Source organism: Lutra lutra, chromosome 6 (genome assembly GCF_902655055.1).
Source record: "Lutra lutra chromosome 6, mLutLut1.2, whole genome shotgun sequence".
In the NCBI taxonomy this organism is placed as follows: Eukaryota; Metazoa; Chordata; class Mammalia; order Carnivora; family Mustelidae; genus Lutra; species Lutra lutra.
Window position 1 is genome coordinate 100,625,610 of NC_062283.1, and position 25,820 is coordinate 100,651,429.

The 25,820-nt window shown below is 34.6% G+C and overlaps 1 protein-coding gene across 10 annotated transcripts in view; it reads left to right on the forward strand.

Annotated features, from left to right (window-relative positions):
* Window positions 1-25,820, forward strand: part of MYO6 (myosin VI) — a 145,699-nt gene that overhangs the window by 82,968 nt on the left and 36,911 nt on the right. For 9 of the 10 annotated variants that reach the window (XM_047732913.1, XM_047732914.1, XM_047732916.1 and 6 more), the window contains exons 11-19: window positions 2,780-2,960; window positions 8,647-8,791; window positions 11,070-11,227; window positions 13,048-13,139; window positions 15,606-15,678; window positions 17,406-17,533; window positions 20,510-20,605; window positions 20,899-21,072; window positions 24,939-24,977. In XM_047732913.1, coding sequence (XP_047588869.1) covers window positions 2,780-2,960; window positions 8,647-8,791; window positions 11,070-11,227; window positions 13,048-13,139; window positions 15,606-15,678; window positions 17,406-17,533; window positions 20,510-20,605; window positions 20,899-21,072; window positions 24,939-24,977 — 1,086 coding nt within the window. Of the gene's footprint in view, window positions 1-2,779; window positions 2,961-8,646; window positions 8,792-11,069; window positions 11,228-13,047; window positions 13,140-15,605; window positions 15,679-17,405; window positions 17,534-20,509; window positions 20,606-20,898; window positions 21,073-21,421; window positions 21,512-24,938; window positions 24,978-25,820 lie in introns of all 10 variants that reach the window. The other variant, XR_007128063.1, reaches the window with a different exon arrangement.

The following is a 25,820-nucleotide window of genomic DNA, read 5'->3' on the forward strand; positions in this document are numbered from 1 at the left end:
AATTTTTAACTTACTCTCACATTACCCACTTGGACTTTAGTATAAAATATGTCCATAATTTATTTTCTACTTTAAGGCCGAAGTAAGCTTTGAAGTAGACATTAAATAAAGTAAGCATTCTTGTGAACTAATGCTTATGTATTGTTATATTTCTCTTTAGAACATTATATTTCTGTAATATACTATAGAAAGTCTTTTTTTTTAAGATTTTATTTATTTATTTGACAGACAGAGATCACAAGCAGGCAGAGAGGGAGGCAGAGAAAGAGGAAGGGAATCAGGCTCCCTGCTGAGCAGAGATCCCGATGCGGGGCTCGATCCCAGGACCCTGGGATCATGACCTGAGCCAAAGGCAGAGGCTTTAACCCACTGAGCCACCCAGGCGCCCCTAGGAAAGTCTTATATTTAGGTTTTACTTATTATGTTTCTAAAGGCAATTAGATGTAATTATACTATTATTATTTTTAAAACATTAAATCCTTAATCTAAAAATCTATTAACTCTTACAAATTTTAATATGTAATGTTCAAATAATAAGTAGTATTAAGTTATATCTACTCGAGGAGGTTAAATTATGAAATCTGAGTCAGGATTAATTTTAGGGACTAGTTCATTTTGTCTCTATTTAAAGTTTTATATTGAATATTTAATTGTACAGTTTTTATTATATCCAGTTTTAATTGTGTGAATCAGATGATTTTGACTGCTTTCGAAATGAGATGAATTATGTCTTTAATATGTTCCTAGAAAAGAACAGAAAACAAACAAAAATTCCCATTATTTCAAATTCTAAGCAGATGAGTACAGTTAATTTATTTGTTAACATTTATCATTTTATTTATTTTTTAAAGATTTTATTTATTTATTAGAAAGAGAGAGAGTGCTCATAGAGTGGAGGGAGAGATAGAGGGGAAGGGAGAGGGAGAGAGAAGATCTCAAGCTCCCCACTGAGCATGCAGCCTTCTGGGGCGCACGACCTCACAACCCTGAGATGATGACCTGAGCCGAAATCAAGATTCAGGTACTCAACCAACTGAGCCACCCAGGTGCCCCAACAATTATTGTTTTAGGCATAAATATCTGAATTATAAATCATAAACTTTAGTTTAGGTGAAATTCATGGTTGGAACTTTAACAAGTAACTTTAATATTTATTATGGTATCTTCCTTTGTCATGATAACCTTTATTTTTATGAAGTATCATCAAAATACAGAAATTTTATTCTTCCTACTAAGATAATGGAAACATTACCTAGTGCATCTGTCCTTTAGGTAAAAGATAGATCTCTAAATTTTATCTTTAACATGGAAAAAACTGAGTAAAGAGGGAAGAAAACTAGATTTTACTCTCCAAAGAGTAACATGTACTCTTTGTATTCTGATAAGATGAAAATGTACTCTTTGTGATTCTAGAGTCATCAAACTTTGTGAGATAGTTTGTTCATATTATTGAGTGTATATATAAAAATATTTAAGTGAATAATGGATTAATATGTTTAAATTACTTTTTATCTCTTCTTTATCAGGAGGATGAGGTGATAATTTTTGACTAATTAGAATCCTTTGCTTAATTCCATTTGAGTGTCTAAGCTGTGTGCCATTGTTAGGAAAATGCAGTATTTTTAGTCTACCATAATAATATATTCTTAATATTTGATTAGAAAGATTTTAAATGAAGTAACCATTCAGTTGCAAGACTAAAAATTCTGCATGATCTGTGTTTTCTGTTAACTTTGGCTGCATGTGATTATTTCCTTTGCTTCTTTTAAGAATAAAATTAAATTTCTTTTTCTAGACATTTTCCAGAAATTTCACCCAAGCATAATTAAGCATTTTAAAGAATTTTGTGGAAGATAATCCAGCTTTAGCTGGGAAGGAATTGGCATCTGGGAGGGGGAAGAAAATCTCTTAGAGATGTCTTTAGTGGGCAGTTAATTCTGGTGCTGTGTTATCTGTTTTATTTTACCTATTCATTGTCAATTTCTGGAAAATCCCTAGTCCAATTTTTCTGTGTCCAGTAACTTTTATTTTTCTACTTCTATAAGATTTCTGCAGCCCTAAATTTCTTATTTTTTCTTCTGAGCTTTTAAATAGGTTCTAACAAATGAATACTTTAGATGTAAATTCTTTTAGGAGAGAAAATTTTTCTTTATTTTTTCTGAAATGTGAGTCATTGCATAAATTCTGCGTAAGCACAATGCTTACTAATACACCTTACCTCATATGCTTATATAGGAAGATCTAAAAAATGATTCTCTGGTTATGAAAATTGTTATTAGTCTGTCCAGTATTTATTATTGTTGAATACTAATGCAGTTGATGGCAGTTAACCTGAAGGAATATAATGCTAAGTGTTACATTGAATTTTTATTATAATTTTTCACCTTAGTTCCTTTTGACCTGTGGATTCATATTGATTCCTTTCAACCACTGATATTCCCTTCTTTTTCACTCAATTTAGATTTTTATCTAATGTATTTTAATTTAGCATTATAATACATTAGAATTAAAATTGTAATTTAACTGGAAAACCTCTCATTCCATTTTGACTGATATTTATTGAGATAATTGTAGAGTCACAGGCAGTTGAAAGAAGTAATACAGAGAGATCCTGTGTACACTTTGCACATTTAGTTTTTGAATTGTCAGAATAGTAAAGTTTTTCCATTGACATTTTGTTTTTGCATGTCATTTAGTGCATTAATAGACCTTGTGTAGTAGTTTTAATATACTTAAATAATGACAAAGAACAATTAATTGATGTCTTCTTGTTTTGTAGTATCTTAAGGCAGGTTCTTTGAAAGATCCTCTGTTAGATGACCATGGAGATTTTATTAGAATGTGCATAGCCATGAAAAAGATTGGTTTGGATGATGAAGAAAAGCTTGATCTGTTCCGGGTAGTAGCTGGTGTCCTGCACCTTGGAAATATTGATTTTGAGGAAGCCGGCAACACTTCAGGTTTTTTTGTTTGTGTTGTTTTGTTTTGTTTAAAGAGGAATAAAAGAAGTTCTGTCATTTCTTTGTTATATGTAAATTCAATCTGTTTGTACGCATGTTTTTAATACCCTGAAGTTTCTAGAATGTATTATGTTACATGGTGAATGTTGGGAATGAAGGATGCTGCATTATTAGTCATTATGAATTCTGTTTTGAACAAATCAGTGATACTGATGGGGAATAAACTCATTTTATGAAAGATATGTAACTGTGACTCTCAGGGTCATATTTAGTTAAAATTTTCAACTGATAATTATACTTTTGCAGTATGTGCACATACTATTAAGGAATTTTGACATTTTCCCAGTTCATTGATATAAATTTTGATCCATTAATTAGGGCAATTGAATATGTACAAGCCCATATACTTTATTACTTGGTAAAGGAAATAGGTTATACTTTATACATATTGAAAAGAGCATTTAATGCCTGCATGATAGTAACTTTTCAACTTAGGTGTTTCAGTCTCTACATAAAAAATAAGACTTTTTGTATAATCTTAAATTTGATCCATGAATTACAGGGGTTGGAAAACTATGGCCCATGGCCAGATTTGGCCAGCTGCCTGTTTCGTAAATAGCGTGTTGTTGGAACAAAGCTGCACCTATTCATTTATGTCTTATCTGTGCCAGCTTTCATGCTACAGCAGCAGAGTTTAGTAGTTGTCATAGAAACTATATGGCCAGCAAAGCCTAAAATCTGACACTTAGGAGAAAAAATTGTTGACTCCTGCATAAATACATTATTAAAATATTTTATACTAAGAACGAGTTAAAAAAATCAAAAGGATCATTTAATATAGTAGTCAGTAACATGGGCTTTAGTGTCAGATCCCAGAAGCTTTCTGACGCTTGCTTTTTTCATTTGTAAAATAATGAAGAAACAGTCCATTAGAAGTACTTTTAAAGTGTAGTACCTAGCCATTGTATATATGCATATAAAGAAGGAGCGTCAGGGGCGCCTGGGTGGTTCAGTGGGTTAAGCCGCTGCCTTCGGCTCAAGTCATGATCTCGGGGTCCTGGGATCGAGCCCCGCATCGGGCTCTCTGCTCAGCAGGGAGCCTGCTTCCTCCTCTTTCTCTCTTTCTGCCTCTCTGCCTGCTTGTGATCTCTCTCTGTCAGATAAATAAATAAAATCTTTAAAAAAAAAAAAAAGGAGCGTCAGAAGAAAGAAGAAAGAACATTTTAAAAATGTGCCTGCTATGCGCAAGACCTTTCATATACTGTGTTTCATCGTAAACAACATAATCATAATCTAAACTTGGTAAAGATAATGGGGTAGAGGGCTTTATCTATATTTTATGGAAGTGAAACCTCTGCATAAGTAATTTATTTACTAATGAAGTTGTAGATGTGAAAGCTGGGTTCTCCCCAAGTCTGACTAACTCAGGTACTTGTGATCATTGTCCCAAATTGCCTCCAGTCACTGAACCTCACTGAGAGTCCTGACCTGTGAATGAGCAGACTGAAACAGTCTTCATGACTTTTAGATTTAATATCCTGCGATGTTGCGCAGTCGGTAACATCAGATGCAGCACAGTGTAGTGTTGAAGAGTACATGCTCTTGAGCCAGAGTATTCGTCACAAGCATATTATCTGCTTGTGTGGCCTTGGGCCAGGAACTTTACCTCTCTGTCTCTCAGTTTCCTCACCTCTAAATGGGGGATAACAACACTCCTGCCTCATGTTGTATAGGGGAATAAATGTGTTAAATATTAAATGATGTCAATATTTATGTCCAGGACATAGTAATCACTGTGTTTTTAATGAATAAGTAAAATAAAAATACAGATTAATTCTAGTTTAAAATGTAAAAAAACAAAATCAGTATGTTCTTAGTGTACACTAAAGTTTTAGGTTTTGTGAGGGATTCAATATTCTTATTTTGAAAATGTAATGAATGTTAGAATATATCTCATTTGCTCTCTAGTATTGTTATACAAAGGGAGTATGTGGAAAGTTCTAAGTAATACAAAAAAAGTTTAGATTAAGGCCCACTTTGGAAATGTTAGAAGCGATAGTTGCCATTTTCACATCTCATTATGCTGTGGTAGAGCATGCAGATATATACAGAGGATCATAAATGTGATGTGATCCAGTTAGTTGAAAAGCACTTAAACAGTTAAAAGGGAAATAGCACATACTTACATTATCTTTTATCTTTCTTCTCAAAATTCCTTCTGTTAAAAGGAAAATGAGCAGAAAGCAGAGAAGATTGGAGTGAAGCAACAAATTAAGGAAACTAATAAACTAGGTTATTTTGGGGTCCCTGAGTGGGTCAGTTGGTTAAGCGTCTGCCTTTGGCTTAGGTCATGATCTTCAGGTCCTGGAACTGAGCCCCCTGAGGGTCTCCCTGCAGGGAGTGTGCTTCTCTCTTTCTCTCTCCCTCTGCCTCCCCATTACTCATTCTCTCTCTTCTTCAAATAAATAAAATCTTTTAAGAAAATAAAATAGGTTATTTTAATTTTAATAGCTCAGATTTTATTAATCTTCATCTTTTCTGTGATCCTTACTATAGATCCAAATGGTTTCTTTCTAGTTAGAATCGACTTTTTTCCCTCCTAGAGAGCTCAATTTTGGCATATCCTAACAACTCAAAAAAACTGTGGATATTTTTACAATTATTTTATCAGAAAATTTTTCTACTGTAAATGTTTAGAAGACTCCTACTTATATTGAAAAGGTTTTACGTGATAGCATATGCAAAAAATGCCTGTTTTAAAAATTCTGCATCACAAAAGTGATTCCCTAATTCCTGAAAGTGTGTAAGAAATTTTGCAAAACAGTAAAAAAGAAATGTTTAAATACATTAATGAATTATTGATGGTCAGTTTATTGAGAGCTATGTAATTTTAGATAATGGTGTGTGTGTATGAGTGTAGAAGCTAGAAATCAGTAGTAAGCTTATTTTCATAGAATTAAATGTTCATTATATCTTCTAAGTATTCTTATCCCCTTGTTCTTTCTCTTTGGTAACAGCTTTATTGAAATATAGTTCATAGACTGTTCAATTTGCCCATTTAAAATATACAATTCAGTGGTTTTTAATAGAGTCAAAGTTGTGCAGTCATCACTTTGGTTAGTTTTTAGAACATTTTCCTCACTTCAGCATTTACCTCTCATTCCTTCCCAAATCCCTGTTGTTAAAAATAGCATTTATGCTATCATGCAAAAAAACTTTTCAATATAAGTAGGAGTGTTCTAAACATTTATAGTAGAATAAATTTTCTGATAAAATAATTACAAAAATATCCACAGCTTCCTCAGTGTATTTGTATTCATTTCACATTCTCATCAGCAGTGTATGAAGGTTCCTCTTTCTCCACATCCTAACACTGTCTGTGTGGTTATAGCCATCCTAGTGTGTGTGAAGTGTTTTACTTCATTGTGGTTTTTATTTGCATTTTTCTGAAGGCCCATAAATTGAACATTTTTTCATGTCTTTATTGACCATTTGTATCTATTTTTTGGAGAAATGTCTATTTATATCCTTTGTCCATTAATTGGGTTGTCTTTTTATTGTCAAGTTGTAAGAGTTTTTTGAAAACTACATCCTAGACACAGGTTCTTTATCAGATATATAATTTGGAAATGTTTTCTCTCAATCTATGTCTTGTCCTTTAAATTTTGGGGTAATGTTCTTTGAAACAAAGAAGTTTTTCATTTTGATAAAGCCTAATTTGTCTGATTTTTTCTTTTGTTGTTTGTGCTCTTGGTGCCATATCTAAGAAACCATTACCTGGTCCAAGATCATGAGTTTAATAGTTTTAGTTCATAATTTAGGTCTTTAGCTCATAATTTTTATTTATGGTGTGAAGCAGGGATCAATCTTCATTCTTTTGCATGCAGAAACCCAGTCTCAAAAAAAAAAAAAAAAAGAAACCCAGTCTCAGTGCCATTTGCTGAAAAAGCTATTTTTTCCCCAGTGAGTTATCCTGAAGCCCCTCCTCCTCCCTATCCTCCTCCCCCTCTTTCTTCTTTTAAGATTCTGTTTATTTTTTTGTCAGAGAGAGATAGGGGGAGGGTGTGTGTGCATGCGCAAGCAGGGGGAAAGGGCAGAGGCAGAGGGAGAAGCGGGCTTCCTGGTCATCAAATACCATCCTGGGTTTGATCCCAGAATCCTGGGTTTTATCCCAGAACCCTGGGATATGAGTTGAGCTGAAGGCAGACACTTAACCAATTGGGCCACCCAGGTGCCCACAACCCTTATTCTTAGGAAATCTCATGGTCTATTTTTCCTGAGACAGGGTGTTTACTAATTTGTCACGATAAGCTTATTTTTTTTTTATAAACTTAGGATTTTTTCACATTCTTTATAGTTTTGAAGTTAGTTTTGTGAGGAATTATTTATAAACATTAAACCTTAAAAATATTAGTAAAATGTTTACTTAAAAAAAAAAGTAGTAACAATAAAAATGATAGTAGTTAACCTTTATATAGTGCTTACTGTGTACCAGGTACTATTTTGAGAACTTCACATATATAACCTCATTAATCTCTATAACAGCCTTATTAGATAAGTACAGTTATTATCTGTTAAATGGATGAAGAAACTGAACACAGAAAGAATAAGTGACTTGTTCAGGGTCACACAGCTAATAAGTCTTACAACCACATCAGGCCATTGGCTAAAGCATTACAGTATAGTTCTTTTTAAATAATATATTTTAAAACATCCTCCATTACTAGAAATCTATGGATATGATGTACAGGGAATAGCAGTTATCTCCTCACCCTCTTTCTCTTTCCTGAGCAACAGGAGCATGTACATACCCAGCATGGATACACACAGATACATCACACACATAAATAAAACCTCATATGTTGACCGCCAGCCACACTGACCTACTGAAATGCCAGTGTTTGCTATTAAAATTATTCCTTAAGGTTTTCAGGAATCGTATGAATTTTAATGATAAGGTACTATATTTTTCTAGAGATTTACAAGGATTATAATCTATCAGTATATTCTGCTTGCCAGGTCATAAAAAATGAAACAGTCCAGGTTAATATTGATGGGCTGAAAGATTATATCGTGGACTGTCTTGAGTGAGGGTCTCCCATTGACCTTGGAAGTATGACTTTTTTTTTTAAAAGATTTTATTTATTTATTTATTTGTCAGAGAGAGAGAGAGAGAGAGAGAGAGCACAGGCAGGCAGAGGAGTCCAAGAGAGAAGCAGTCTCCCCACTGAGCAAGGAGGCCAATGTGGGACTTGATCCCAGGACCCTGGGAACATGACCTGAGCCGAAGGCAGCCGCTTAATGGACTGAGCCACCCAGGCGTGTCTCTCTCTCTCTCTTTTTTATTTTATTTTATTTTATTTTATTTTATTTTATTTATTTATTTGACAGAGATCACAAGTAGGCAGAGAGGCAGGCAGGGAGAGAGGAGGAAGCGGGCACCCTGCTGAGCAGAGAGCCCACCTCGGGGCTTGATCCCAGGACCCTGAGATCATGACCTGAGCCAAAGGCAAAGGCTTAACCCACTGAGTGGGTGGTGAAAAAAAGTGAAGTGAAATTAAAAGTCACAAATAAGCCTTGTCTATTCCATAGATTTATGTAAGTGAAGTATACTTCTAAGAAGTGATCTTGGAAATCTGGTTTATATAATGTCTGTTAACTTGAAATTTAAATGTATTTTCAATAGGTGGTTGTAATCTGAAGAATAAATCTACTCAGGCATTGGAGTATTGTGCTGAATTACTGGGTTTGGATCAAGATGATCTTCGTGTAAGTTTAACTACAAGAGTCATGCTAACAACAGCAGGGGGCACCAAAGGAACAGTTATAAAGTAAGTTCCTTAACTCATTGCTCTGTAAAAATGCTGCCTTGTGGTTTGTCAGGGAAAAATCTTTCTTTGAGAACAATGAGATTTAAAGTTGATCTTTATGATCATTATAATGTTCTAAAACATGTGCTTGATAGGTAAGAATTCTGTGCATATTACTGCAGTAATCTACTATACAAGTAAATGCTGACTTCCACAGCTCTTAGAGTTGTTCCTTGTAGATATGCTGCATGGCACAGATTTGTAGTTTATAAAGTAAGAGAAGTTTACTTTTGTACAACTACAAAAATATGAGTTGATTATGTTAATATTTCTTTTAGGCAACAATTTTTTCCAAATTTTCCAGACTTTTTTTTTTGAGATATAATTCACTCTTCTAAAAGGTACAGTTTAGTATTTTTCAAAAGTGTATTTACAAGGTTGTACATCACCATTTAGTTTCAGAAGGAAACAGATCATTTTACTTTAAAAGTCATTTCCCTTGCAACTGTCATGTTCTAAAACTTATTAAGTAAAACTTACTCCAGTAAAACATTCAGCAAATGGATTTTCCCCTTACTTCTTGGAGTCTTCATTTAGAGGAAATTGCAAATGGTAGGAAAATAAGAGCGTAGCCAAAGTTTCTCTGATCTGTAACCAAGAACTTCTAGGTTGTATTTGGGTCTCTGTACACTTTTGGCTCAATATCCTGTGTTGTAGGCATTTCTGTTTTTGATACTATAAAATAAAATGTATATTCAGCCATCATTCTGAGGCACTGTAAGATCTTGCTTTGTAGGGAAAAAAGTCAGATCCTCTATCCCTTGCTAAATAAGGCAGTCAGTGAACTCTAGTGACCTATTTCAGGAAGATTTTCAACAAATTTATCCAAGAAGGATTTAAAAACAAACTTTTAGCCATGCAGAAAGTTTGGTACTTCTTACATTTTGGGAAACATTAGCAAGGTATATTTAGCCTGATTGTTTGCTAAACTAATTCCAAATTATTATAAAGTAAACCTTACCAAGGAGAATGTATAGTAGTGCCATACAGTTGCTTTTCCTTGGAGATATTTCTGGGGTGGAAGGGAACTCCAGTAAATGCACACGTGTGTGATCTTCAGGTAACATTTCCTTCATTTCTCCTTTGTTCTAAAGCACTTCTTTTATGTATTTTATGTATGGAGTACTCAGAGAAGTTTCACTTTAGGAAGGGGTTCTGTTGCAGGAAGTTTAAGTTGGAAAACCAGTTTAGAAGGGATTCAAGTATTAGTCTGACCTGAAAGACTTTTTCTTTTTTTTTTTTTGAAGATTTTATTTATTTATTTGACAGAGATCACAAGTCGGCAGAGAGGCAGGCAGAGAGAGAGGCGGAAGCAGGCTCCCCGCTGAGCAGAGAGCCCAACGGGGCTCCATCCCAGCACCCTGAGATCATGACCTGAGCTGAAGGCAGAGGCTTTAACCCACCGAGCCACCCAGGTTCCCCGACCTGAAAGACTTTTTTTTTTTTTTAAGATTTTATTTATTTATTTGATAGAGATCACAGTAGGCAGAGAGGCAGGCAGAGAGAGAGGAGGAAGCAGGCTCCCTGCTTTAACCCACTGAACCACCCAGGTGCCCCCGCCCCCAGCCCCGACCTCAAAGACTTTTAAGGTTACTTCCAAATTTGACTTTTTTATTTGGTGCTCCCATGGTGCCTCATACTTACCCTTATTATAGCATTTAGCATGCTCTTTGAAAATTCACTTTTATGGTAGTTTCTTCATTAGAGTATAATTTTCTTTAGGAAGAGGGCTCTGTGTCTGTATCTGCAACATCTAGCATTGTTGCGTAGTTACTTATATTAAATAGTAGAATTGGACAGTCCAGATTTTTAGATGTAAACATTTCTTCCTAAACAGTGTTAAATAAGGTATCATACTTTAAAGTTACCCTGAATTAAACACAGTTTCTTTTGCATTTAAAGTAAGTCTTTGAAGGTCGAAAGGAAGATTATTCCTCTGAATAATTTTTTATATATTCATCATGTGCAATAAAGCATAAATTAAGATTAAACCATTTTTGGAGCCTAAAGTTCTTTTACTCAATAAAACATTTTTTTATCTAGGTGTAGATAACTTCTTTAGTTCTTTGACTGTGCTTCTTAGCCCCATTTGTTTGTGCGTATCGGCAGATGACCTCCTGGAGCTATTTATTTTGTTCTTCACAGTGAATGTTTTAGATACACTTTGATCTTGGTATCTGGCATTATTTTCCCAGTTATTACTGTAAAAAAGTTTCATTGGTATAGTCTTCTTTTATAGGGTGCCCTTGAAAGTGGAGCAAGCAAACAATGCCCGTGATGCCTTGGCAAAGACGGTCTATAGCCATCTTTTTGATCATGTAGTCAACAGAGTAAATCAGTGTTTTCCTTTTGAAACATCATCTTATTTTATTGGAGTCCTAGATATTGCTGGTTTCGGTAAGTACAGTTTTGTTCATGAATCTGTATTTGATACTTTTTATTCAGTTTTTCACATATGTTTAAAATGTAAAAAAACCTTTTTTCCCTTGTAATACTTTTCACTTGATGTATTTTCAGTTATATGTCTGTACTTAGATTTCATTTCATAATGTAATTTAAATAGGAAGCCGATGCTTAAAAAAGGGAAAAACTCAGGGCGCCTGGGTGGCTCAGTGGGTTAAAGCCTCTGCCTTCGGCTCGGGTCGTGATCCCAGGGTCCTGGGATCGAGCCCCACATCGGGCTCTCTGCTCAGCAGGGAGCCTGCTTCCTCCTCTCTCTGACTGTCTCTCTGCCTGCTTGTAATCTCTGTCTGTCAAATAAATAAATAAAATCTTTTTAAAAAAAAAAAAAAGGGAAAAACTCATAGATTTTGGTCACACTAATGCTAAAATTAAAAACATGTTGACTGAGGGGTGCCTGGGTGGCTCATTTGGCTAAGTGTCTGACTCTTGATTCTGGCTCAGGTCATGATCTCAGGGTCATGAGATTGAGCCCTGCTTGGTGTCTGCACTAGGTGTGGAGCCTGCTTAAGATTCTCTCTCTCCCCCCCTTGGCCCCTCCCCCACCTCAAAAAAAAGAAAAAGAAGAAAACATGCTGACTGAAACCATTATTGTTAGGGGATGTCTCTGTACTCCTAAATGAATGCAACTGAATAAAGGTAAAGTCTCGAATGCTACTAATAAAGAAGATTAAGTCCTCAAAACCACTGACAAGAGTGTAGTGCTGGGTACAAGTTGACCTACCATATAAGCCAAACTCATTGCTCTATGTAGAAATTCATCATTAGTGTTATCAACAGATAGCTATTTCCAGTGAATTCCCACCAAATGAAAAAATATTTTTTTAAGGATATAGCACATGGTATATAGTACATAAAGTACATACAAGATATTTTATGTTAATATATATTCAAGATAGATATTGAGAACAACCACAGGGCTGTGCAATCAGAAATGAAATGGATCACTAACATCTGAATGCCATGTTGTTTTGAATGACTGTTTTGTAAAAAATCTCAAAGTAAATCTGACTGATTTTATATTGGGCTTTATCAATGTGGGTGTTCCTTCTGCCTGTGTATGAGCGGAGTTTTCTTCCTGTGTAGTTTGTTTGCTTTTGCTGAGGGAAGGTTTGAGTGTTTACTTTTTGGGGGGAATAGAGTTTTGGTTTTGATGTGATGTATATGTTAAAACTTTTTGTTCAAAGGTGGGCAAACACTCATCACTGACTTAAGATTTCAAAATCTTCAGACATTTGTTTCCTGGACTGCACTAGTTTTAGTGTAACAGGCACATACACAGAATCATAACATTTTAGAGCTGCAGGGATCTTAGAGATAATGTAATATAGTCTTTTCATTTTAAAAATGAGTTAGTGTTCATAATGTTTTTTATAACTGTAATTTTACAGATTACACAGAAAAAGATCTAAAGCACTTGCATTTAAGTCATTTTTGTTCTTTAGTTAATTTAGATTGCTATTAACACCTATGCTTAAGAAAATTATGTTGTAAGTGGCTTACATTTTGTATCTTACACTATATAATATTTATCTCATTCGACACACATTGTTTTTGTTGAGTAAAACACAGTATTTTCAGTACTTAAATTCTTAAAAAATTTTGTCTTGAAATAAGAGCAGTTGAGGAATCTAAAACAATTATGTGAATTTTTTTTTACCTAATTTTAAATTAAGCATTGATACAATAAAATTTTATCCTAAGATAAACTTATAATACGAAGTTGATGACTTTTGATTCTGGTTTTATATTTACAGAGTACTTTGAACACAACAGTTTTGAACAATTTTGCATCAACTATTGCAATGAAAAACTTCAACAATTTTTTAATGAAAGGATTCTGAAAGAGGTAATTGCTATTACAATTTAAATTTAAGAACTGCATTACGCTATTTTAATTTCAAGGAACAGAGACATGCTGCAGTTACACTGATAGACGGGGTATAATGTAAGGTGGTTCAGGAGATCAGAGATGGCTAGGACAGGCCCCCAGTGGCTTAGCTGTTGCTCAGGCACATCAGAAGTGTTAATTGTACAGCTAAAGCTTAGGAACCCAATAAAAACTCTAGCAGGCACCTCCGCAGAAGTGAACATCTATTGCTTCATACTAGTGTCTTTTGCTAGACTGGGAATTTCTGTTGTTTCTTTTTCTGAATCTGTTGCCCCTACTTCTGCCACTGCCAAACAGCTTTCTACTCTCATCTTTGACATTGGCATCTCCCACCCTTCCTCTGCTTTTATGCACTCTGCTACCTGCTCACCCTTTCTCTGTGTCACAGGAAAGCCACCAAATCAGTGTTGCCATTGGCCTGGAGTGCCTCTGGCCAGTGCTTTCTCTGCCAGGCTACAGTGTGCACTGCCCAGTTGTCACTGCTCCTAGTGAGTAACTGTGGGTGTGACCAACACTCATAACCCTAAGTCTAGGAAAGTTATTTTATAATTCTTTACAAAATAAGTAAAGATAAGTTTGGATCACTTGATATGTGATTAGACTCACCATTCTTATCTTGTATTTGAATTCTCCAGTATTTTGCTATCAGTATCTCTGGCTTTCCTTCCTTTTTGAGCTATTGGAGATATGTTTTACTGAATGTAGACAGTAGAGTTAGAGGGAACTCAGAGATGATCTAGTTCAGCTTTTTATTTTACAAATGAAGAAACTGATTACCAGAGCAGTTTACTGACTACTGCAGGTCTGGACCCACCTTCCAGCTGCTGGCCCACAACCATGTTCTCCTCATATTAGTACTGCTGTTTTCTAAGTTCTCTTCTCCACTGTATCTGGTCTTGAAATCTGAAATATTCTTTCCTTTTCCCATTCCATTAATCTTTTCTCACATTTTTATTTTATTTTGTTTTTATGGGTTTCCTAGCACTTTCCCTGTTATACTTTTTACTTGTATACTATACTGCAGGTTAGTATACAAGTATACTAACTTGTATAAATGAACATAAACTAACTGGCATAAATGAACTGTAAATGAAAGGTAAACCAAATACTCATCAGTAAAGATAATTAACCTGAATGTGTTTTATCCAGACACATTAATTCTTCCATTGCTATTTTAAGTTGTACATGTGTGCTTCTCACTTAACATGCCCTAATTCTTCCCTTCCACACCAGCCCAGCAAGCTTTATCTAGAAACATGACCAGGAGATGGTATCTTGATACATGTTTATTTTTATAACAGTTCTTTAAAATAAATGTTTGGATTTCAAATTCAGATTGGTTCTTAAACGGATACTGACTTCTAAAATGATAGAAACCTTTTTCTAGTATATCTTGTGGGAGGAAATATTTAAACATTTGGGAAAAAAGATTAAAATACACATCAACCTAAGCTCATTGCATTGCTCACCCATCTTTAATAAATCCTTTTTTTAAATTTTCTTTAAGAAGGTACCAGACTTCTATGTAGGAACTCAACTTTAACTTGTATATTATTCTTCCAAATTACATTTACTTTTTACAATGTTATATTCCTTGTATGTATCACTGTGTAGCTACTAGAGCCCATTTGCATTTAATTGCTGTTTCTTTGATTTTAGTGCCTTTTGTACATGTTAAAAATCTCTCCTATCTTTGGACAACAGTTTAGGACTATTGAGGAAATAGAAGAAAGAAATTTCACGTCAAAGGGAGCTACTTTGTTTAGCTGTTCTTTAAACTTTTAAAAACTATCACAGCAAGTTCTTACGTTCTTCTGTGCATTCCAGGGGTTGGTAGACTATGGCCTTTGGGACAGATCCAGCAGGCTGCCTATTTATGCAAATGAAGTTTTATTGGAACACAGCCATGCTTCTTCATTAACTGTTATCTATGGCTGCTTTTGTGCTGTAGTGGCTTAATTGAGTAGTTTTGACAAAGACCATGTGACCCACAATTGAAAATATTTACTCTCTGGCCCTTTACAGAAAAAATTTGCTGACTCTTGGTCTATTTTTCTAATAAGTTTGACTTTAAAATTGCTGAAGGTATTTCAGAACCTGGCCTTTCCTTGAGTTTGAACAGATCTCCATATGTGTGTGTAATTTCTCTGCATATTTCAAGAAAAGTGTGCTTATCTGTAGGTGGGAACATTTCCACATATGTAAATCATATGTTGGCCATTAGTTTCTGACTTTACATTGCTTTAGGTGCAGGGATCTTTCTTCCCTAATGTTTTGTAAGTCTCCTTAACCCCTGAACTAGTTGGTATGAGCCTTTGTACTCTGGACTTATCAACAAAAGTTATGAGCAGGAGTGGCACAGAACACACCATTTCATATCATAACAGTATTTCCATATCTGTGATTATGATTATTTTATTTTAGGAACAAGAACTTTATCAAAAAGAAGGTTTAGGTGTTAATGAAGTGCATTATGTGGATAATCAGGACTGTATAGGTATGTGGGTTTTTTTATTCTACTTTTGGAAAATATGGTAAGATATAGTACATGCTTTTACTAGTGATTTTTCTGTGCTCTGTGATTGATACTAATTGTTATGGGACTTGAAACTTGGGTATTTGAGAGAAGTTTTACTTCTCTTGTTCTGCCAGGAAGTTTTTTTCCTACCAAGGCATCAAATTCAGCCATTGGTGAAAGTTTTCCTAAAATTTCTTTTGTTTACCGTGATGAACATTTTCATTCTTAAACAGCCAACATGTGAGTAAGTTAAGACGGGAACTAAATGTCTTAAGTAGTAAAGAGATAAATTATCTCACTTGAGGAAGCCCATAGGTTAGCCAGGCTCCGAGTGAGGTTTTTCAGTGTTTGACTCTTCTGTAGTTTAGTTCCCTTGTTTTGTTCGCTGCATTGTCCGCACCCTCTGATCCATTGCAAGTTAGCTTCACAAGTTTCATGTGTCAGATCTGGATAATGCAGTGCAGTCAGGAGAACGGGGTTTCTGTTTTTATCAGTAAGGAAACCTTTCCCTGTCACCCCCCAGCCTAGTGCTCAATCTTTCTTTTCTTTCCTACCTCATCGTGAAAATCAGCTGTTGGGCAGACTTTGTTTTCAAAACTCCATATGACAATTGAGTCAGTAACTCATGTGCTACATTTGGAGACAAGGTATAATAATAATAATAATAGTAATAGTAATAATGCTTTATAGTGATACAACTTTCCAAAGCATTTTTACATCCTACCTGGCTCACTGAGTGTTTCCTTTACACATCACAGCCTTTCTCAGATCTATGTGCCTTTGACTTTATATCTTGGCTGGAACTCCTCTATTTTGTTTATCTTTCAGCCCACTTTCATATCCTTCTATGTCTATCAAAATACTCATTTATAGTTTAATTCAGCTGCCCCCCTTTCACCATCACCACTTGCCTAAAAAGTATCATTCTCTGAACAATGCAGTTAGAATTTTGATTTCTTTTCATATGTTCTATAGCTTTTGGAGTCTTGTCCCATTTAATAGATTTTATATACTTTTTTAAGCACTTTATATTTTATAGTTATTTTGTACAAGCAGGAAATTCAAATAACCTGAATGGTAGGAGGATAAAAATGTGCTGTTACTGAAGTTTTGCTGGAAAACATTTGAGTCAGTATTGAAAAGTAGTTTTAAAAGCTCTGCATGTGAAAGTTTCTGTAGTTTTACTTCATTTTGAATGTAGGTATTATATGGAGAAGAGGAATTTTTGGTTCTTTAGCGTATCTCATCCAAGCTTGCAGATAGAATGGTTATTACATTAATTATATGTGTATGGTGTTATTTTTCTAAAACTTGTATTAGTTTCCCCTGCTATCTGAAAATAGAGCATTTTTATGAAAACTTTGAAAGCCAAAATGGTATAAATCGGAGAAGCAGTTACCATTTTGTAAGTGCAAATATTCTCTTTCGATTTCTTTCAGCTAGTGAAAATAGGTATTAATGTAGATCTTCTGTAAAAGCAAAGTGGCATAGAGCAGACTTTTCCATAGTGGAGGAAACCTATATATGATGTTACTTTCCGAAAAATTGTCAGATTTGAAATAAAATACCTGCTTTCTGTACCTGTGAGGATATTTACAAATCTGCTATATTGCTTCTGACCAGTCCTTTAAATTTGTGATTAGTAAATTGTTCATATATCTTTAAAATGTTTTTACCCTAACATATTTTAATTTTTTTTGGAATAGATTTAATTGAAGCAAAATTAGTGGGGATATTGGATATTTTGGATGAAGAAAATCGCCTTCCCCAGCCAAGTGACCAACACTTTACATCTGCAGTTCACCAGAAGCACAAAGAACATTTCCGACTCACTGTGAGTTTATCATTCCCAAACTGAGACTCAATGGTGAGAAAAGAAATCTTTAGAAAGATATACTAGATACTGCATATTAAATAATCAGAATAATAAATTATATGGGGCTGAGAACAACTGTAATTTATTCAGCACAGCATCTTCAGTACATAGGCACTGAATTTATACATGTATAGTTTGGGTGATGGTGATCTATCTAATGAAGACCCTTTTATTTAGCTGGATAGAAAGTACATTTTATCTGTCTAAAATGTACAAAATGGTTTACCTGCTGTTTTTATGTTCTTCCTTTTAGTAAAGTGGCCACGAGTTGCTTTTTTTTCTATCATGTGACCTTGATCACGTTCCAGGGGTTAGCACCTAGAATCACAGAGAGCCGCCAGTCTGCACGTTTGTAAGACAAGCAGTAAAGTTCATGGCTTAGAGACTGACTGGTGCAAGCAATCCATATTAGATAATGGGTAGGCAATTTATTTTAATGTTCTTTCCTAGGGAGTTTTGAATGGAAAATATACTCAGAGAGGAACATAGAAACTGAAGCAGGAGAAGAATTAGCTGAAGGGAAAACCAGACACAGAGCTGTAGAAATAAGTGAGAAGTACACTTGTTTTTTTCTTCCCCTTTTTGAAGATTTTTTTTTTTTTTTTTTTTTTAAATTTTAGAGAGAGAGCACATGTACAGGGGTAGGGGCAGAGGGGGAGGGAGAGAGGACCTCAAGCAGACTCTGTGCTGAGCACAGAGCCTGACAGGGGGCTCAATCTCATGACCCTGAGATCATGACCCAAGCCAAAGCCAGGAGTCAGCCGCTCAACTGACTGAGCCACCCAGGCGCCCCGTGAAGTGCACTTCTGAAAGGTCTAGAAGACCTAGTTCCCTGCACTGCCATTGGGATATAGAGCTGTGATTGAATCCTTGCAGCAGTGAATTGTAGGGCTGTTCTGCATGAGGCTGGTCCCTGTGGGTGTTGAGGTTTACCTTATTCACCTAATTCTTTGTTTATCTTTACACTCAGCCATCATTACTTGAGCTAATACAAGGACACCTCCATCCTTGTGCCCAGTAAGAACTGGTTAGCCTAGAGAAATGTGGATGTTAATTTGATCCAGGAAGATAGGTGCTGCCTTAACTTAGAGAGGACAACAAAGGAAAGGCAGGAAAAGGAAGAGAAGCTGCTTAGGGTGGCAAAATGCCTCCCATTCTGTTTATTGTTTTGAGATTGTAACCTAGTGTAACAGCCAGGGCTTTGATAGCCATAGGAGCTGAAGTGAATGAAGACAAGTATTCTTGTTTCCATACATCAGTAACTAAATTAAGAATGTGTTAGGTAAATAGGTTCAATGTATTTCCTTGAAAAGCTAATTTAATTATGATAACCTCAAGGGGACTGAATCTAACAATCACCTCTCCCACTGACTTGGAGTTCTTCTGTATCCTTAAATATTTCTTAAAATGGGGAGCTATTTCTCTTCAGTGGAGATTGAAATAAAACAATATGTATCCTCAACAAACTTTTGCTATGATTGAAGATGTGTTATATCCAATCCTATTTATTTACTATTCACTGGTCTTTGTTATGACCAGCCTGATGCATGGTTACCTTTAACAAGAGTACTGATTGCTGGTCAACAGAATTGTGACCAGGGTCTCAGACTACCTGGAGTTATATAGTACATAAAACTACAGGGACAGCAAGCTAAAACATCAAGAATGGACTTTGGCTGCTTGTTTCAAAAGAGAACAAGAGCAAGATAGTAAATTCTAATTTTTATAAACCATTGCTTTTGTTATAATTCTTTGGAAATAAAAATAATCACTATCTATCGAACTAAATTAAGAATGTGTTAGTATGTGCTAATATGTGGTAGTCATTGATCTAAGGGTTTTACTTAAAGTATTTTATTTACTCCTCATAATCTCTGAGGTGGATCCTGTTTGTATCCCCATGGTAGAGATGAGGAGACATACACAGAGAGGTTAAGTGACCGGTTATATGTAGCATAGTGAGGAAAGTGGTGGATTTGGGAATCAGGCCAGGCATTTTGAGTCCAGCGCCTTCACTCTGACTCATGCTGGTGTTATCATCTCACAGAGAAGAGGCTCCTTGGTCTGCCAGCTCTCTCACCTAGAAAAGGCCTGGTAAGGCTCTCAAAGTCTTAACTTGCATTTTTTTAAAAAAAGAGAGCCCAATGTGGGCTCCATCCCAGCACTCTGGGATCACGACCCGAGCCGAAGGCAGAGGCCTTAACCCACTGAGCCACCCAGGCGCCCCAAGCTTCTGCATTTTTAAATGAGAATGTCCTTCTTATCCTTAGGTCATTTTGAGGGTCAGACATATACTCTTAATGTGAAGGCATTTTGGAGAATTTTAAATATGAGATGCTGTAATTGATAGTATAACCCTAAAATGATTCAGTGTCCTTCAGATAGATTCAGGCTCCTCTATACACATGTTAGGTTGTATAGCTGTAAGAGTGGGAAAGTTCCTGTACTGATTTCAGATGTGTTTTAGAACAACCTTGGCTGTACCTAGGAATCATCGGATATAAATGGTATGGGATTTAGGAGGTTTAAAAGTTCTCCAGGTAATTTGCCAATCAAGGTCAGGAACCACTACTTTAGACATAAATAGTTAACTTTATAAAATGCCCATTGTTTTGCATACTTACAGTGTTGCTTTTTTTTTTGTCTTAGTCCTTTTTTTTTTTCTAAGAGATTATAACCAAATACTTGCTAGATTTCATTGGTAGTTTAAAGCTTACTGGATGTTTCAAAGGCAGTATAATTGTGTGAAGTGTGAAAATATCCTTTATATTTTTAAAAATTTTTAAAAATTAACATATAATGTATTATTTGTTCCAGGGGTACAGTTCTGTGTATCCTTTATAATTTAAGTATTTCACATCCCAGATGTTTTCTAAAGGAAATTATGTAATCTGTTTTTGATAATTTAATAACTGATATATGTACTCTTTTCAGATACCAAGAAAATCTAAGTTGGCAATTCATAGGAACATCAGAGATGATGAAGGCTTCATTATCCGGCATTTTGCAGGGGCAGTGTGCTATGAAACAGTGAGTATGACTTTTATCAAGAGAAAATCATCTGAAATTGAAGCTTCACTGTACAGAATGTTAATCTCTAGCCACATCTGGTTATTTCCATTTAAGTTTAATAAAGTTTAAAATTTAGTTCCTCAGTACACTAGCCATACTTCATGTGCTCCATTTCTATATTGGTGGCAACTGTGTTGGACAGTGCAGATACAGAACAGTTCTGTCATCTTGGAAAATTCTATTGAACAGAGCTATATCAAAGGATATTACCATAGGATGGACTGAATCATTCCTGTTCCTTTATTTTTCAGACCCAATTTGTGGAAAAAAATAATGATGCTTTACATATGTCTCTTGAATCCTTAATATGTGAGTCCAGGGATAAATTTATACGAGAGTTATTTGAATCATCCACAAATAACAACAAGGATACGAAACAAAAAGCAGGAAAACTTAGCTTCATCAGTGTGGGAAACAAGTTTAAGGTATTTGTGTTAAATTTATTACTTGAAAAATTGTTTTTGTTGCATTTAGAGTAAAATATATTGTTTTATACTTTATAGAAGATAATGTAGATTACTGTAAAAGATCCAATGAGTGAAATGCAAGAGCAGACCCTGTCTTGTTGATATTTGCATACAAAATAACATAAAATAGGTGTAGTAATTGTACATACAGAAATTCTTAAAATTTTATGAATCTGTTCTTTCTTGTTGCTTAACATATCCGATTCATACCTTGCTTCTCCTAATGTTCTTGCTTCTGCTTACTGTTTGGTTGACCTTCAAACCTTCTCTTTCCCATGTGTTTTCTGTTTCCTTCCTCATTCAACAGTTTTGTTTTTGCTGGAGTAGTCCAGCTTGGGATGGCTAGAGAGGACTAGTTGAGTTGAGAGAGAAAAGCAGGCACAGCCAGGGGCTTCAGGTAAATGATCACTTTCATAGACTCTTATTTATAGAATGGCTGCCATGTTAAAAAGAGCCCGTCTCAAGTCAATGATTCAGTTTTTAATTTATTTTCAGTGTGTTTTCTTTCACTGTGCTTTATGGGTGTATGTATTGCACTGAAATTTGATTAAAGCTTTAAATAACTTTGTAAAAGATAAGTGCTTTGTGTGACAAACCCTTCAAACTGCTTATTTAACATTGAAGAACATCTCATTTGTTTATTTTGGATCAGAAATTTATTCTTTAAAGTCTGACAAGGAATTGTCACATGATGTGTCTTAGGAATAGAACACTACTAATTGGTTCAAACTGTTGAGTATTTAGCATAGAAAAAGGTAATTTTAAAACTTCTATATCATAAGTTAAGTGAATAAAAAATCATAATAAATAGGACAAAGACATGAAATTAACTTCTCTTTTATGCATTTCCACAAAATATTGTTGTTGTATTTATAAGAAAACTCAGCATATGGCTTTCATTATGAGATATTAATATTTTAATATTTCAATATTATTTCAATATTAATATTTCAATATTAAAAAATGGTGTAATTAGAAACTATTTAAGCATGAGAATACTATAATAATAACAACAGTGTAAGGCTCCTGAAATCCCTTGTGGATTGAAATAAGCTCTAAATAACTACCTTCATAAAATAATGTTTATAAAGCTAGATTTTTTAAAAAGTAAATATAAACGTAAGAGAAAGCATTTAATACTTTTCAGGTAATTGAATAAAAAGTCTAACTTTGTTATAAATTATATTCATTAATTATGAGTTCCTAATTCTCTTGAGCAATATTTTTTCCTCTTATTTTGATACTCTGAAATTCCTGAGTAGACATAAGATAACAGATTAGTTTAAATAATATATTAGCCTAAATGAAATGGTTATTATTATTGTTTTTGTACTGTAGTACTATAGTAGTATTGCTGGTAAGAACATACTTGAAATTTTAGACAGTATAAATAAAAACAAAAACATTCTTAAAATTCTTTGAATTAAAGTATTATGTTGAGACTTGAAATGTCTAAATATTGCTTATGTGCAAAATAGGATATATTTTGCATATTAAACTGCTAAAACCTATAACAGTGATATTATTAATAATAAAATTTCAAAAATGTCTTATGAGATACTTTAACATGAAGTATTAATAATTCTTTTTAATTTAAATTCCATTAGCCAACATACATCATTAATTTCAGATGTAGTATTCAGTAATCTGTCAGTTGTGTATAATACCCAGTGCTCATCACATCATCATGTGCCCTCCTTAATGACCATCATCCAGTTACACCATCCCCCCACCCATCTCCCCTCTAGCAACCCTCAGTTTATTTCCTATAGTAAAGAGTCTTTCATGGTTTGTCTCCCGCTGTAATGCCTTCCCATTTAGCTTTCTCCTTGATCCTCTGTGATGTTTCTTATATTCCACATATGAGTGAAACCATATGATAATTATCTTAGTATTAGTAATTCTTAATTTAAAATATAATAGAATAGCTTGTTAAATTCAAGTTATTTGAAACAATAAAACAAAAGAGGCTGGCATTTACACTGAGAACTTCAGTTATCCATCATTTCTGAGAACCAGCAGTTCTCTACTGAAAAGTAACATTTTCAGGTTATTGAAACATAATTCTTTTACTGTTAGTGTTTTAGAAAAATAATCCTTTTTGATGGAAATCTTACTCTATTATGTATATAAATATTTGTATGCTTTAAAATGAAAATAAAATACAAATAAAGCGTGGATTTCATAAAACTGTTTATACCTTACAGCCATTGACTGCTTCCTTGATAACTGACATTTTTCTCTCTTCTCTCAAGTTTGTTTTTGGTGCTTCTACTCTGTCTCCATTTTTTTGGAGAACACTGTGCTTAGTCTGTGGATTAAGAGGCATGGACTTTGTGACAGTTTTCTTTTCAAATTAGTGGCTCTCGTACTTGCTTTTCAGTTATTTAGTGATCCAGATTGATAAAAGTTGTCTAAACTCAGTCACCCAGATAAGTGGGGTATGGCTGTATTTTTTTAATCCATTGGGAAATTCACTCCATTTTTATGACTTAACTCTATGATACCTGAAGTATACTTCAGTATCATGGGTGAAAGAATGAACTTTATTAGGCCTTGTTGGAATTTTGGCTTTATCATTACTAGTTCCATGATCTTAGGCAAGTAAGTTATCTCCTTGAATCTAAATGCTTGTGCCTAAAACATGAGGCTAATAATATATCCTTAATTAGAATTGTTGTGCAGATTAAACATGATAATGCCTGTGAAAAGCTTCGAAGCAGTGCCTGACTCATGGAATGCATTCAGTACAATCTACCAGTTATTATTATTTTTAAATATAGCTATGATCCAGTATGTTGATTTAAGAATCAGCATCTTAATTTATCTTTTTGTGAGTAGTATAATAAGCATCTTAGTATAAAATTGAAATAAGAATTTTACATAATTTACTTTGTAGAGAAATAAAGCAAATCATGATATTAATATATTAAACCAGATTAAATTATTACCACTTAATATTATTATAAATAGGAAAATATAGTAACTCATAGTGTTTATTGTCAAGTTGTTTTTGAGACAATTGTCCAAGCTTTTAAAAATAACTGGAATGTGAAATATTTTAAAATAACAAAGGGGGGCGCGCCTGGGTGGTTCAGTCATTAAGGGTCTGCTTTCCGCTCAGGTCCTGATCCCAGCGCTCAGGTCATGATCCCAGCATCCTGAAATCAAGCCCCACATCAGGCTCCCTGCTCAGTGGGAAGCCTGCTTCTCCTTCTCCCACTGCCCCTGCTGGTATTCCCTCTCTCGCTGTGTCTCTCTGTCAAATAAATGAATAAAATCTCTAAAAAATAAAATAACAGAGGGTTTCTATAGCTAGGCAGGACAACTTCATTTAAGATAAGTGTTATATAAAACATTTCCAATATATACCGTTAGTGTGTATTTTAAGTATGTCTTCATTCTTCAGTGGAATCTGACAGCAGCTACACCCAGCTTGCTACATATTCAAGTACTGCTCCGTTAATCTCTTCTGGAATGCATCTGCAGTATTTTCATTTACTTCCTTTGTTGCCTGTACACTTTTTGCTCTTCCATCCCACCTGCAAGTGTGCATGTATATTTTTTAGCCTTGCTAATATTCAGTCTTTTAATGATATAAGTTCTGTATAAGTCATGTAAGTTATTGTCCTTAGCATTATATTAGCCATATATTGTGCATGTTACTGTCAAAGAATTTATGTATCAGTTGTTAAATTGTACCGTGTTGTATGTTGATGTTATTGCATGTTATTTTATGCTAATGTTGGAGAGCTAATATTAACTTAATAACATTGTGTACTTTTGCTTTTTGAAATAATGAAGTGATTTTCTTTCTTCTACAGACACAACTAAATCTGCTTCTGGATAAACTTCGAAGTACTGTGAGTACACTTAGAAAAATCGAGGGTTTTTACATGGTCCTCTTTAAATTATTAGTAATTACTCAAATAGGCACAGTAAACCTGGAATGATTAGAATTTTTTTTTTTTTTAAAGATTTTATTTCTATTTGAGAGAAAGTGAGAGAGAGAGTGAGCACAAGCCAGGGGAGGGGTAGAGAAGCAGGTTGCCCACTTGAGCAGGAGCCCAACATGGGACTTGATCCCAGGACTCTGGGATCATGACCTGAGCCCAAGGCAGAGGCTCAACCAACTGAGCCACCCAGGCGCCCATAGAAAGTAATTCTTAAACTGAATTGCCTCATTTTGAAAAATCAGTTTTTAGGGGCGCCTGGCAGGCTCAGATGGTTAAGCCTCTGTTTTCAGCTCAGGTCATGATCTCAGGGTCCTGGAATTGAGCCCTGTGTAGGGCTCCCATCTCAGTGGGGAGCCCACTTCTCCCTTTCTCTCTGCCCTCCCTCTGCTTGTGTGCTATCTCTTTCTCAAATGAATAGATAAAATATTTTAAAAAAATTAAAAGTCATTTTTCAAATGTCATTTTGGTTAGGCTTTTTCTGAAGAAAAGTCAAATATATATGTGAAGTCATGATTTAGAAATATACAGAATTCTCCCAATGTTATTAAATTAGTTATCCTGTAGTTTCAGAAAAGTGAAAATAATTAGTTATATGGAGAAGAAAATGTATTTTTTTAGGATTAAACATAATGCATGTAATTCATTTTCATTTTATTATTCTAATAGTTACATTCTCCAGCATGGCAGCGTTGATATGGAAAAAATGGGCATGATATCTTTATGCCCTGTTATAGAGGCAGAATTTCTTAG